The sequence below is a fragment of the Numenius arquata genome, chromosome 8 (genome assembly GCF_964106895.1).
Source record: "Numenius arquata chromosome 8, bNumArq3.hap1.1, whole genome shotgun sequence".
NCBI classification, from domain to species: Eukaryota; Metazoa; Chordata; class Aves; order Charadriiformes; family Scolopacidae; genus Numenius; species Numenius arquata.
The window spans coordinates 46,325,249-46,338,372 of record NC_133583.1 but is presented as its reverse complement, the minus strand read 5'-3'; the positions used below and the strand labels follow the sequence as shown (position 1 = coordinate 46,338,372).

General features: G+C 45.0%; 1 protein-coding gene across 1 annotated transcript; it reads left to right on the top strand.

Annotated features, from left to right (window-relative positions):
- Nucleotides 1-2,006: 2,006 nt before the first annotated feature.
- On the top strand, nt 2,007-11,847 carry DNASE2B (deoxyribonuclease 2 beta). Its single transcript, XM_074152425.1, has 6 exons — nt 2,007-2,119; nt 5,815-5,992; nt 7,248-7,329; nt 8,321-8,482; nt 9,992-10,189; nt 10,761-11,847. The coding sequence occupies exons 1-6, from the start codon at nt 2,007-2,009 to the stop codon at nt 11,114-11,116; spliced, it is 1,089 nt and encodes a 362-aa protein (XP_074008526.1). The 3' UTR covers nt 11,117-11,847.
- Nucleotides 11,848-13,124: the final 1,277 nt, after the last annotated feature.

Sequence of the window (13,124 nt, the reverse complement as noted above, 5' to 3'; positions counted from 1 at the left end):
AAACAATGTTTATGGCCTTTATTTCTGTGGTTACCTGTGATAATGAGTCCTGATGGGAAGAAAAAACAGTTTAGGAAGCTATTACTACATTAGTAGCAGTTGTGATTGATAGAATTTTAAAATTTTATGGGGGGGGCAGATCATATAACATGAATAACAGTGAACTGGTCTGTCTCATTCGTCATCTTTGGATTAGTCCTGACTGTATAGACCTTCACTGAGTGTCCCCTCCGTCATCTCTTTCTGCCCCCAGAGTGTCCTAGCACAGTCAGTCAGGAGCAGAAGGCAGGCAGCATCGCACCTGTACTCTCCCCTGTCACTCCTGGGCCGGGCTGCACCTCTCAAGATACAACTCCGGGTTTTCTCTGGCACCAAGAACAGACCTTCACCACCTCCTGCTCCTCTAGCTTTCAGCCTGCGCAGCTGCTGTTGCGCTCCACGTGTGCGATGCACTCAGCCCTCTCTGTTTTCATGCAGAAGGTGGCAAAACGGTGTCAGCATCCTGCATGGAGCCCCCAATTGCAGGCAGAGCCCGGCAGGCGCTCCACGTCCCCAGTGCTGCCCCCCATCATGCATGCAGGGGCACGGAGACTTGCTGTTCCGAGGCCGAGTGGAAGCAGTGAGTATCAAAGTAATTCTTCCATGAGGGGTGGGAAGGTTGCTCTGCAAGCAGCCAGAAGTCCCAAACAGAAAATGGAAGCAGCTGTCACGTTCTTGGCATGCTGAGTGTTTTATTACCCCCTCTATGCAACGCCGCAGTTCCTGAGAGCAAGAAGGAAAGACTAGACCGAGCTGGGCTGGTTGAAAGCGTTTCCTCACAACTGTGTTACAGTTTTGATTTCCCACAAAAGGGATCAGAAGTGAGTTTGAGCAGCAAAATTCAGCTTTTGATCCACACCTCCAAAATCCCAGCTTTCTGGGATCTTTGGTTTTGTTTGCGCTGAGCCCTATTCAGTTTTATCCTGCTTCTGTCAAACACACCCTGATTACACATCTGTCACAGTGTTGGAGAGGCTCTACCAGCAAGGAGACAGATGTGAAGGTTGTGAAGATTTCTGTTATGCTAAAATATCCAGATCTTATTGAACTACGCCTTCCCTGAGGCTGAAATATCCCATACTTGGTATCAACATCTTCTAATGTAAATCAGCACCTCTTAATGTAAGTATAATGAGGAGGGAGAAAGAATATTTTACACTCCAAAATATAAATAGAAGCTTTTTGTGTGTGAGTTGCTAAAAGATTATCAGATGTTAAATTGCTCGATTCAGGCATGTTTGTTCTCAAGAGAAATGCTAATGCACTTAAAAGATAATTTAAAAAAAATAAAATTAACTAATTGTAAGTAAATTACTGTGGCTCAGAGATCTGAGGGTTTTCTCTGACTGTCAGTCCCTGTGGGCTCAGTCCCCGTGGGCTCAGTCCCCACAGAGAAACAAAGGTCCCAGAGCCAGAGCTGAGCAGGGCTCAGTGCTTCCCCAGGAACCCTCCTTGCAGGAACAGTGCAAAGGCTGGGCTCGCTGCTAGGGCTGGCTGGAGAAGTAGTGCGACGTAAATGATTTTTTTTTTTTTTGCATGTCTGAACACCGAGGGTTTTTTCAGATAGTTGTAAAAAAAATTCATTCTTCAGTCACGCAGCACTAAAAAGAAAACGAAAAGGGTTTCGGTATCCGCTGCTTTTTTTTTTTTTTAAAGCAGAATACCTTGAATATTCTAAATAGTCAAAATACTACCCCCTAAAACACCAGGGTAAGTTTTTGCAAAAACATAACTTGTCATTTTACCACCCAAAGAAATTGTGAGTGGTTTCCAGTGGCTCCCGGAAGCCCCGTCCCTGCTGCCGACAGCCATCCCTGCAGCAGGATCCCGACTTCCCCAGCAGGCTCTGCCGTCCCGGGCAGCCCGGGCTCTGCTCCCTGCCCCGCAGCAGGAGCTGACAGTTGCTCCAACACAACTTCTCCTTTTAGATCCTACTCGTGCTCGCCCTGCACGGCCAAGAAACCAAAATGCCCGCGGGATCTGCGTGGTGTCACCCCGCTTTGCTGTTGCTCCTCTCCTCCGCGCCCCTGTGGGCAGCCAAGATTTCCTGCAGGAATGAAGACGGGGAGGCAGTCGACTGGTGAGTAAATACCGCACAGGGGAGAAACACTGGGGGAGTAAATGACACTTGAGATTAAACCACATGAAGTAGGTGGTTCGCTGAGAAGTAATGCATAGCAATCGCTGTTTTAATCCTGTTTGCCTGTGAGTAGTAGCTGAATTTTGCATTTGGAAAACCGAGGAGAAGTTATTGAAATGTGATTTTGTTTCACTGAACCAACCACCTTACTGCATTATGACTAACTGCAAAATAATCACCGGTTTACACAGCGTTTGTGTCTCATCATCAAAGGGAGCGTAGCCTGTGTTCGGGTGCCAAGGCTGCGCTCGCCGGCGGCAGCTCCGGGGGCTCCTGGCCCGGGCCAGGGCTCCAGCACACACTCATCTGGCTGAGAGAACCGAGCTGAGCGGGGAAAACGCCTCTATCTTGTCCTTAGCCTTGTCGCTTGTACCCGAACAGCAGCGTGGTGGCACTTGTCCCCTCGGTGGGGTCGCTGAAGGGGGAGCTGTGGCCGAGCTGCCCCCAGGGGCAGCAGTGTGGGAAAGCTCTGTCTGACTGAGGAGCAGAGGTCAATCCCCACTGCCGGAGCTGCCAGCGCATTAGAGCTGGTGCCATCCCACTGCCAGCAGCGAGCCCCAGTTTGGTTATTAAATGATTAATTGGATTAATGCGCTTTGAAGATGAAAGACGCAAAGTATAATTACATAATATCCATAATACCTTAAAAAAGAGCATGGAAGCCTCCCAATTTCACAAGAAAAGTGTCTCTCTCATGTAACAATGATTAGTTTGGGTGCTATTCTTGCACATCCCTTCCCTCGCACACGGAGCGAGCTGCAGGGAGGGCAGGAGCCCCTCGCACCGCAGGCGGGCTGCTCAGGCAGGAGCATAAAGCTGGCTTCGCTCTGTACTGGCGTAGCATCAAACGAATGAGGGTCCGGCCCATCCCTAGGACTTGTCCCCCTTGCCAAGGCCCTTCTGGATAATGTGATTTTTTTTCAGGAATCAGACTCGCAGCTGGTGCAGCTACCCAATGACTTAGAGGCACGAGAAATTTCATTTCTCTGCAAACTGCAATTATTCCTTGCAGAATGAGTCTGTGCTAAAGCTAAAAAGAAACGAGAGCAAACCCCAAACAAACAAACAAAACAAACCCCACATTTACTCTATCCGTTTCTTAATTATCTGAGAAATACTTTGAAAGCTGTGGCTGGGAGTCATTCAGCTGTGCTTCTGTGCGTGACCCATTCCAGATGGGAACTCGGGGGTCTGCCCAGGCAAAGCTCTGTTCCCTTCTGACAAATTTAGCAGGAAGGATGGGGGGATTTCCTTTCCAATGTGCCATGATCAAATGAAAGAGAAACTTGCCAATCTGCAGGGGTCATCCAACTTTATGGACAAGAGATAGTCAGCTTTGGCCTGATTCTGGATTTGGTTGCTGTGAAGCTGATAGGAGAAGCAGAACTGAAACTGCTGAGAAAAGCTTCCTCTTAGCCAAAAGATGTCAATACTCTTTCAAACAAACACAGCACTGCAGGTTTTATATTCATTTAGCAAGAGTTTTATGTGAGTTCCTCCTATTCAGTGGTTTCATCCTGCAATATTCCATAATTACTCAGTATTCACGCAGCCTTGCATTTGCCACTAAACCGGAGGAATCACTTGCCTTATCTGACCTGATCCCATCTGCGCTCCCCGGCTGTGCCTGCAGTTCCCACCCACACGCGGTGCCTGGGCTGGCAAAAGTCTCCCCCGTGTTTTCATTTCACACAGGAGCTCATCCCACAGTCTTCCCTGCACCTCACACTGGGGCTACCAGAGCAAATGGCCACAGGACCGGCTCCCTGAGGAGGGCAAAGGGTCCTTCCTTTATTCATCCAAGCTCACTGGGTTCTGTGGGAAGCTTTTCATGCAAATAAAAGCTAGAACTCTGCTTTCTGAGAAGTGTTGAGTCAAGGACTGAAGCCACAGATGCACATTGTATGATTTTTATTTAATTTTTTTGTGGGGGGAGGGAAGAAGTAAAGATCTGATTAAGTAAAGCTGTGATTATTTGTAGTAAGTTAGTGTTCGGTCACAAGCAAACAATGTGACAATGCTAATCGGGTATAAGTGGATTTGCTTTTCCTTAGTTCTCAGGAAAAGAACTTTCCCTCTGCTCCCACGAATGCGTAAGCTCTTGAGAGACTTCCTGTGCACAAATAGCAGTGAAGACTTTTATACAACTTTAATTGCTGACACACTCAGCTGGCTTTCTGGAAAGGGCCAAAACACGTATCCACTGGGAACTGGCAAGGAATTTACTCCTCACATTTCCGTAAGCTTACCTGCTACCAGGGATTTGTCAGGTGCAAGGCTGTTAACACTCCACGAGCATAAATCATCCAGTACATTTCAAAGCAGTTTGGAAAGGCTTCCCATGCCAAGTCCTGGATCAGCTCATACTTAGCTCATACTGTAATTCCTGCTATTCCTCTCCTTTCCAAATCTTCATTTCAAGTAAAGGGATTGTTGTGACTCCCCTTGCATGGAGGGCTCTCCACAGCCTTCCTATAGAAACCACTTTCTTCTCTTCTCTGTCATCCGTCATCAGCAACAATTTCTCCTGAGATATTTAAGGAACATCGCTCAGCCAGTGGCAATGCCGGTGGATTACCAGGATCACCAGCGATGTGTGTTTCTCCTCTGCCTGTACATGTACATTTCCCATGGATTAGATGTTCCTCTAGCAAAATGCTTTCCTGCCACTTCTCGCCTCCTTTCAGAGATGCCTTTTTGGACCACCTTTAGGCTGTAAATCAACTGGGCAAGGCTTGCACCTCCTGATATACTTGAAAGGTTAAGCACAGTCAGGCTGCATTTTTTGGTAAATAGTATAGGACTGAAAATAATGCCACTCAGTTCTTACTATTGACATAAATAACAAATTACTCAAGTACAGCACTCAAAGAAAGTGGCTCAATTAATTATATTCCAATTAATCCCATGGACTTGTGCACTGGGAAAACCTGTTTACTTCATCAGGGGCATTAATATGAACTGAGCCATTTATTGACAATATTGAGTACTCTACAATTTTGAAAAGATTTGTGTTTCTGGCTAATGGTTTGCACATATCCAGTCTGCCACAGTTCAGCAGAGTGCGAGTCTGTTATGAAAAGTAGGATTGGAACGACATTTTCACATGGCTTTATACTTATTTGGGGACTTCAATATGTATAAATATAACATTATGCATTTTTATAATTTTAATACATAATCTTACCTATTTCATATAAAGTTATATTTACATAATAAAAAAATGTATTGGTAAGAGGTGTCCAGGTTGACCATGAGAATGTCAGACTGAGTTTGGGACCTGAGGTTCTCTACCAGAACCAGGAGCAATAGAGGGATTTGGTGGCTAAACAGGACTCCAAACCAGGGCTACCTCACATTCTTTGGGGGTGCCAGTCTGGCCACAGCACAGGAGTTTGGTGCTGCATCAGTCTCCCCTTATTGCTAAGAAGCAGAGCAAATTTGTCTGCAGCAGATGCTGTGCTGCCAAAGTGCTGTTGGTTCCTGCGCTGGGTCACCTCCTTGAGGCTGGTCCCCCGCCAGCGCAGGCACCCCCCGAGTCACCCTTCTCTTAAATCCTCAGCTGGGATGGAGATCCTGATTTGCACATTCGAACAGGATGGTTATAAAAAACCAATTGCTCTTCACGGTTGCAGGTTTGCTCTTTACAAGTTGCCAAAACGTGCCAAAGGAGAGATTCCTCTGGTGGGACTGGAATACATGTACATGGACAGCCTGGCTCCCCAGTGGCAGCTCGGTAAATACCTCATCAACATGACGCAGGGTGCTCTGGGGCAAACACTGCAGCAGCTGTATGAGACGTACGAATCCGAGGCAAGTAACATTTAATTATCATTTTGTTAGTACGCTTACTTGATATTACATGTAAATGAAATGAAACCAGCCAAAATAAGCACGTAGAGGTATGGCCAGACCTGACCGACTAGATCTACTGAAACACATCAAGGGAAGCGTCTTGACAGCTGGGCAGATTATTTGCAGTTTTGGCTACAATTAGACATTATCCTCAAACTTCTAATTTCTAGTCAAGCCTTTCACACACTTAAGTATTGGCCATCAAAAAAAAAAAAAGAGGGTTAGTACATAGTCCCTTTGGCTTCCTTTCTGCAATTCATGTTGAGCAACATCTGAAGCTGTGAACTGGCTGTGAACTCAGACCAGGGCCGGTGGTGACTGTTACAGACACTTGTCCTAAGCCCTGCCAGGTGCATGTGTCTCACGCTCTGTCTCAAATCAAATCTAGGTTTTGCTCTTCCCCCTGAAATCACCGTGACTGCATCAGCAGTGATTGCTGCTTGTTAGGCCTTTCCCCCCCCCAAGTCAGACACCTCATTTATGTTTGTGTGAAGTGATTATCAAATACCACAAGATCTGCCTATAGTTATTTTTTTACCATCTGCATCATATTCTTGATGTGGGTTAGTGATAGGGTGTCATTAATTTATATGTAGAAGAGATTGCCAGAAGTCAGTCAAATATTGGCAATCCGGTCAACTGTCCTGTTCCAGGTCTCGCTGTAATTGTAATAAACTGTTTACAAACTCAGAGTACATCAGGAGGGGAAGCATGTCTCAACTCCTTTGAAGTTCTCTATTCAAGGGAAATAAGGTGTGGCCATATGCAAATATTTTGCAAAAAAACATTAATTGCTTGTCCTTCATAAGAACACTTGCCTTGTCTATTTTTCCTCAGCAAACATTTTCATGGGATCTGGTTGCTAAATCAGAGACAGGGACAAAAAAAAGACGGGGAACCTTTTGCAAGCGAGTGCCCAATAAACCCATGTAAATTGTCTTAGTGAGCACACTGGACCTCTTGAGGAACGGCTGCTGCAATGACTGAGAGAACTCCCACTTCGTCTTAAACAGGACCCTGTTGCTGAGTCTTCAGGTTTATTTTACTGTAACTTGTGCAGAGACTCTTTCAGCTGAATTAGGAGAAGGATTAGGCTCATGATGTTCACACAGAGAAGTCCTGACTTGTTTCTTCTGTTCCCAGCAGCAGATGTTCACTTAAATGCCTTCCTTTTACTGAACGTCATGTTTCAGAAATGTGTATTTTCCTGCAGAGGGACACCATCGCGTATGCGATATACAACGATGAGGTCCCTGAATCAGACTCTGACGGGTGGAAAAGAGGACACACCAAAGGTACAGGGAGCGTCCCAAGCTACTATTTTCTCCTTTCTAAAGTTGTGGATAGCATCTACTTGTCTGCCTATCCACATATATAAAATTCCTGCCTAAAGCAAAGCTGGAGACTGATTTGCATGATGTGTGGTTTGTTCTATAGTTACATACGCTGCAGCTTCTGTTTTGGTTTTGCTTTGCCTGTGCTGTGTTGAAGGACTCTTGGGGCTTATGGACCCTTTGTTTCCAAGAGTTGAAACTCACAGAGCTCCTTTCAGCGAGTACAGACCCCATCGTCCTGATGACACCAGCAGTGCAAGATGCGAAGGGAAAGGCACCCTAAACATAAATCCCTCCAAACTCTCTCTCTCTGGGGCAGTTAAAGTGAAGCAAGACTTTAAATAAGCATAAACTTCAGTGGAGATCTAAGCGTTCCCTGAGGAAGCCGATGGGATTTGCCCAGCCTGACGCTGGGCTGAAGCTGTTTCACAGGGTTGTATTTCCAGGCTGCAGCAATGGGGATGGCTCGGGAGCCGTGCTCCTCCCCGGAGCACCCTGCTGCAGAGGGAGGCATAGCCCCTCTCTGCTGCTTCCCGTGGAGGAGAATTTGGTCTGGAGAAGAAGACACCGTATTGACAGAGTCTGTTTCCCCTTATGCAGTGAATATATGAAGGGAAGGAAAATGAGCAGTAGGGAGAAGGTCACAGCCACTAATTCGTCAGACTTTTTGAGGATAAAATTTGAGCAGAGAGAGAGAAAGGTTTTGAAAAGATATTTTTTTCAAAAGAAACATGGTGACAGTTTGAGTTAGGCAATGCAGGACAGAATTAATGCAATTTTAATACAATATTAGTATCTCCTATAATCCACAAGTCTACTTTACAGCCAGTTTACTGTAGACATTAACACAATCAAGTGTGGTGTCTGTGGCAGCAAATCCAAAGTAGGACACAGCCCTATCGTTTCAGGGCTTTTTCCTCCTTAATCACTTGCAATAACTTTTTTTTGACAGGATTCCTGCTCTCGGACAAATCACAAGGCTTCTGGGTGATTCACAGCGTCCCCCTGTTCCCTCCCAACCCTGAGGATGGTTACGGATATCCAGCTTCTGGGGAGTCCTATGGACAGACAGCCTTCTGTGTCACCTTCAAATATGACCAGTTCATAGAACTAGGTATGAAAAGCTTGTCCCTGAGAAAGCTTTTGCCCCACAGCACCCCTCTGACTGCTTTCCTTGAGGCTTTGCCTCAGAAATTCCTTGTTCTTGTCCTTCGTTGTCAGATTGGGAAACCAAGTGGGCCCTGGAAACAGTGTTCTTGGCTTTAGTTAGTTTATCCAACCATTTCCTGTGTGAATGTGGGAAATTCACTCTTCTACTCTGTCTCCATCTCCCCATGGGGACTATTGGGATAATAATAGTCACGACTGTATATTGAGGGTAAACAGTCTGTGCATACAAAATGCTTTGGAAATATAAAGTAGGATGATTAATCGTTTTTAACAGTAATAGCTCATTCAGCTGCAATCGTCCTGCAGTTCTAAAAATATAAGGCAACCACTGCTTGAGCTGGAGTAGTAGCCTTGACTTGTCAGAAATATGAAGTATGGAATAAATACCACCCAGAATTTCCCCAGGTACTTTTTGCCACATAAAATACCAGTACTAAAAAGAAAAAAAAAATCCCAAAATCTATACCTGTAAGGTTCAGAACAATCTGACAGTGACAACTGGTATTGGAATCCTGAAAAGGGACTACCAAAAGGTGTTACAAGAAATCATACTGGCACGCTCCTTAAAGCTCTTCACACTGTTTTTCACTCTTTCCTCAGCAATAAACCTCAAATTATATTAATGAAACACACATGCTGTGCAATGGCTGGGCTGGGCACACCCCAGAGCTATCTAAACCAGGTTCCTGTTTGTGGAAGGGCATCTATGCATGTGTTTAGGGAAAGGGGACAAGAAAATAAGACGCATACGCTAATGCCTTTCCTGCTTCGTCCTCCCAGCTTCTGGTAATCTGTGGTTCAGGGATTTCCTGAGCCAGAAAGACTGGAAAGTTCCTGATGGACTGGTCTTCCATGAACTCATCTAATGAGCCCATTTGTTCCCTTGCTCTTTAAGATATCCATGGCAAGGACTTCTACAGTTAAGTTGCGCACTGTACAGAAAAGTAAATTTCTTCTGCAAATTCAATCCAGATGCTGAAAGTCAAGCTCTGTTCTCCCTAAAACCAAACTAGGCCCTTTGGCAGCTCTTCTCTTTGCATTTGGCTTGGCAGCTCTAACTGACTGGAAACCACTCCTGTAAATATGGACAGGCTTGGATTTACACGTGCCATCTGAGCGCTGTGTCACTGCTGAAGGCTTGAAGATGAGCATGGGTGGAAGTGGCAGTGGACCGAGACCACCGGTTAACAGTTCTTCTAAGAATAATGAGGTGTAAGTGGAAAAACCTGAGCACAGCCTCCCAGCCAGTCTACATGCTGCAGGACTAGTCAGAATACAATTAAACATGGTTTTGGTTGCTAAAATACTTTAACGCTGAACTCCTCCAGGAGATGGGCTGTGAAGTTTAAGAAGGATTTAGGTTTCTTTTCCAAGGCAGAACTTTACTCTGCTGATTGCCTCACGTTAACCCATTCTAATTCTGCATGTGTTCATTTATTTGGGTTTTTCTCAGACCAACAGATGCTGAGTTATAATCCAGGAATCTACAGCTGTTCCATCCCTAACATCTTCCAAGCTGACCTCCCAAACCTGCAGAAGCTCTGCGCAGGGTCCAGGCTGCCCTCCGTCCCCTTGCGCCACCTCTCCAAGCTCCAGTCAGCTCACGGGGAAACCTTTCTCCACTTTGCAAAGTCACACTTGTTCATAGATGGTAAGAGAACCTGTTGCTCTATCCGTCACCTGTTCTCAAGCAAGAAATAAGCACTTAATATATTCTTTGTCAATCAGTATTTCTTTGAGGGGAAAAAAGAAATTCAGCCTTAGAAATAAATGTAACATAGGGCAAGGAATGGTGTCCCATCATAATATTCTTTCAGCCACACAAACCAAAAAGCTGTCTGGTCCTTCAAATGCCTTAAGGTGTCAACAGTGGGATTTCCGGTACATTTATCTCCTGCTATTCAACAGTAACAACAAAGAACAAAAATGGGGTTTGAATAATCTGCTTTTTTTTTATTACGAAGAAGACTTGACATTTTTTTTTTTTCCTTTCCTTTTTTTCCTGCTGATTGTTTGTAACAGATTTTCCAGGAAAAGGAGGAAAGAAAAGTAGAAATGAACTTCTGAAACAAAAGTCAAAGTAAGGGGAGGGGGCAAAAATCCTCTCTGTCTCACTTTATGCATTGGAGAGAAACGAGCCCAGTTTAGGTGATGCTTTTCAGTTCCCTCTTAAATGAAGGACCGTGAGAGATTAATTTCCCACACCCTGTGTTATTCCACAGATATCTACGTGGCCTGGATGGCTCAGGAGCTGAAGACCGATTTGTTGGCTGAATCCTGGCAGCATTCCGGCCAAAAGCTTCCCTCAAATTGCTCTCTCGACTACCACGTCTACAACATAAACCTAATAGGCTTGCCATTGAATTCCACCTTTCATTCCATTAACGATCATTCCAAATGGGCTGTTTCAAGGGAATGCAAAGATCAGTGGACCTGCATTGGAGACTTAAACCGTGCTGCCGAGCAAGCTTGGAGAAGTGGTGGGTTCATCTGCACACAGAACGAAGACATCTACAAAGCCTTCAGGCATTTGATAATCCACTACGAAAGTTGTGCTGAGGCTTCCACACTGATATAACGAACTGCTCCTCCCAAACAACCCAGCCCATAGAAAGTGTATGTAGAAAAGCGTTGGAAATGTCTGCCTTAAACTATATTTTCACTCTGAAAAACGGCCCTTTGAGTTGCCAGATGTGTTAGACCTTCACCATGTTAGCTATAAGAGCAGGTGGTTTGCAGATAAATGATGGCTGTTTTTCTCCGGGTGCCGGACCAGCAGGGTCCGTGTGTGCCGAGCCACGCTCTGCTCTCTCCCCGGCTCCTCTCGCCATCAGCGCCAGGACGGGACGGGACACTGCTGCCCAAAGCCGCACCAAAGCACATCGCTGTGAGCGACCGCACACGGGCATCCCGGGAAGCTTGTGAGTGATGCTGGACGTGGGACAGGAGGAACAACTGAAAGCTGTCTTGTTAGCTGGGCTGTTGGGGCTGGGCAGTTAGCAAGGGAAAAGTACCCCAAAATGCTTCAAAATCTCTCTGTGTTCGAGGTGCTGTTGAGATCAGTCACAGCATTTCTGCTCAGTTTGGGCTGTACCTCTTAACGAGCTGACATAACTGGATACAGACAGGGAGACGAGTAGATCTGTGGACAGGAAGGCTTCGTTTTTACGTGATTAATTTTTAGAGAAGAAATGAGCTTTAAATCATTTGTAACCAATAGCTTGGGAGTATTTCTAGTGTTTTTATCCATGTGCAGTGATCTTATAAACGAATAAACATGTCCAAAATACGAAGCAGCAAAATAAATTGAGAGAGAAAATGGTCTGTTTACAGTCTCCCCCTTCCATCTTTATAGTTATTTGTGGTTGGTTAGAATGTTTTATAGCTGCCAAAGCAAAAATGGAGACAATTAGGAAAAAAATTAAAAAGAAAAAAGAAGAAAATATTTGAAGGAAGATGTCATTTCACCTACATTTTTACGCTACAGCAAACATGGCTGTTGATTTTCAATACCTTCAAGTCTCAGACTTAGGACCTGAAGTTTGCATGGACTTACTATAAAGTCAAAACTAATTTGAAAAATCCTGATACACTCTTGGGTTCCAATTCCGAAAGTGTATCTGTATTTAATATGTTCCTAAATATATTTATAGGGCTATATCTCACTTGTATTTTTTTCTCTGAATTGCTAATACAAACTCCAGTCTGAAGAGTTGGCTTCCCCACCAATATTTCTGTTTTGCTGAGTTCATAGTCCGTACCCCTGGTTCTCCACAACAGTATCTTAAAAGGAAGGAGATACAAAGAAATGCCCCACAACCACAAGAAGTCGTCGAAGATTTCCTTCCCTGAAAAATCAATCAAACAACAAAGTGCACAAAGTACCAAACAAATTAATTTCAGAAAACATTTGTGCATACTTCTTGAAGAAATAAAAATAATGTCTCTGGTCTGCTTAATGAGGAAGATTGTGCAGGAATGGATGTCATATTTAGTCAACTTGGATGAAAGGCAAACCCAAGTCTCAATGAAAATAACGTAGAGAGCTTAGCTATTCTGCACGAAACGGGTCTTTTTCCCTGCGTATGACCAAATAGCATTTGATAAATAATTTGCTCCATAATGTTTTTTCTCTGATGCTTGTCAAATTGTTTTACATATATACTTTTCATTGTTTCGCTAGCTGTGGTCGAGCCACACCTATTTGTGGCAGTGAAAATTGCCAGTGACACAGAAGCGAGCAGTGGGAAGGTAGGGCATCACTCACATAAGCCAAGATAAAATTAATTTCTCTTGCCCACCTTTTCTGGCAGACACTAACCTGACCTACCTGTCCGAACTCCTGTATCTTGCCCACAGCCCTGCACACGCGTGACCTCAGTGTACAGGAATGGCGAGAAAGCCTTCACTGGAGACAGCGCGGGCGAGGTTCACCGCGGTGCATCAGAGGACACCTGGGCCTACGACACAACCTGTGTTTCTTGTGGCAGATGCTCAGCCACAGCATTTGGGTCACAGAGTTCAATAGCAAAGAGTCCCAGCCGTCACAGCAGCGCTGCCACAGTCCTGCTCCCCAGGCTAAAAGG

Coding starts and splice junctions, on each gene's coding strand:
- DNASE2B (XM_074152425.1), top strand. CDS start 2,007: ATGCCCGCGGGATCTGCGTGGTGTCACCCCGCTTTGCTGTTGCTCCTC. Junction 7,330..8,320: donor GAAAAGAGGACACACCAAAG/GTACAGGGAGCG, acceptor TTTTTTTGACAG/GATTCCTGCTCTCGGACAAA. Junction 10,190..10,760: donor GTCACACTTGTTCATAGATG/GTAAGAGAACCT, acceptor GTTATTCCACAG/ATATCTACGTGGCCTGGATG.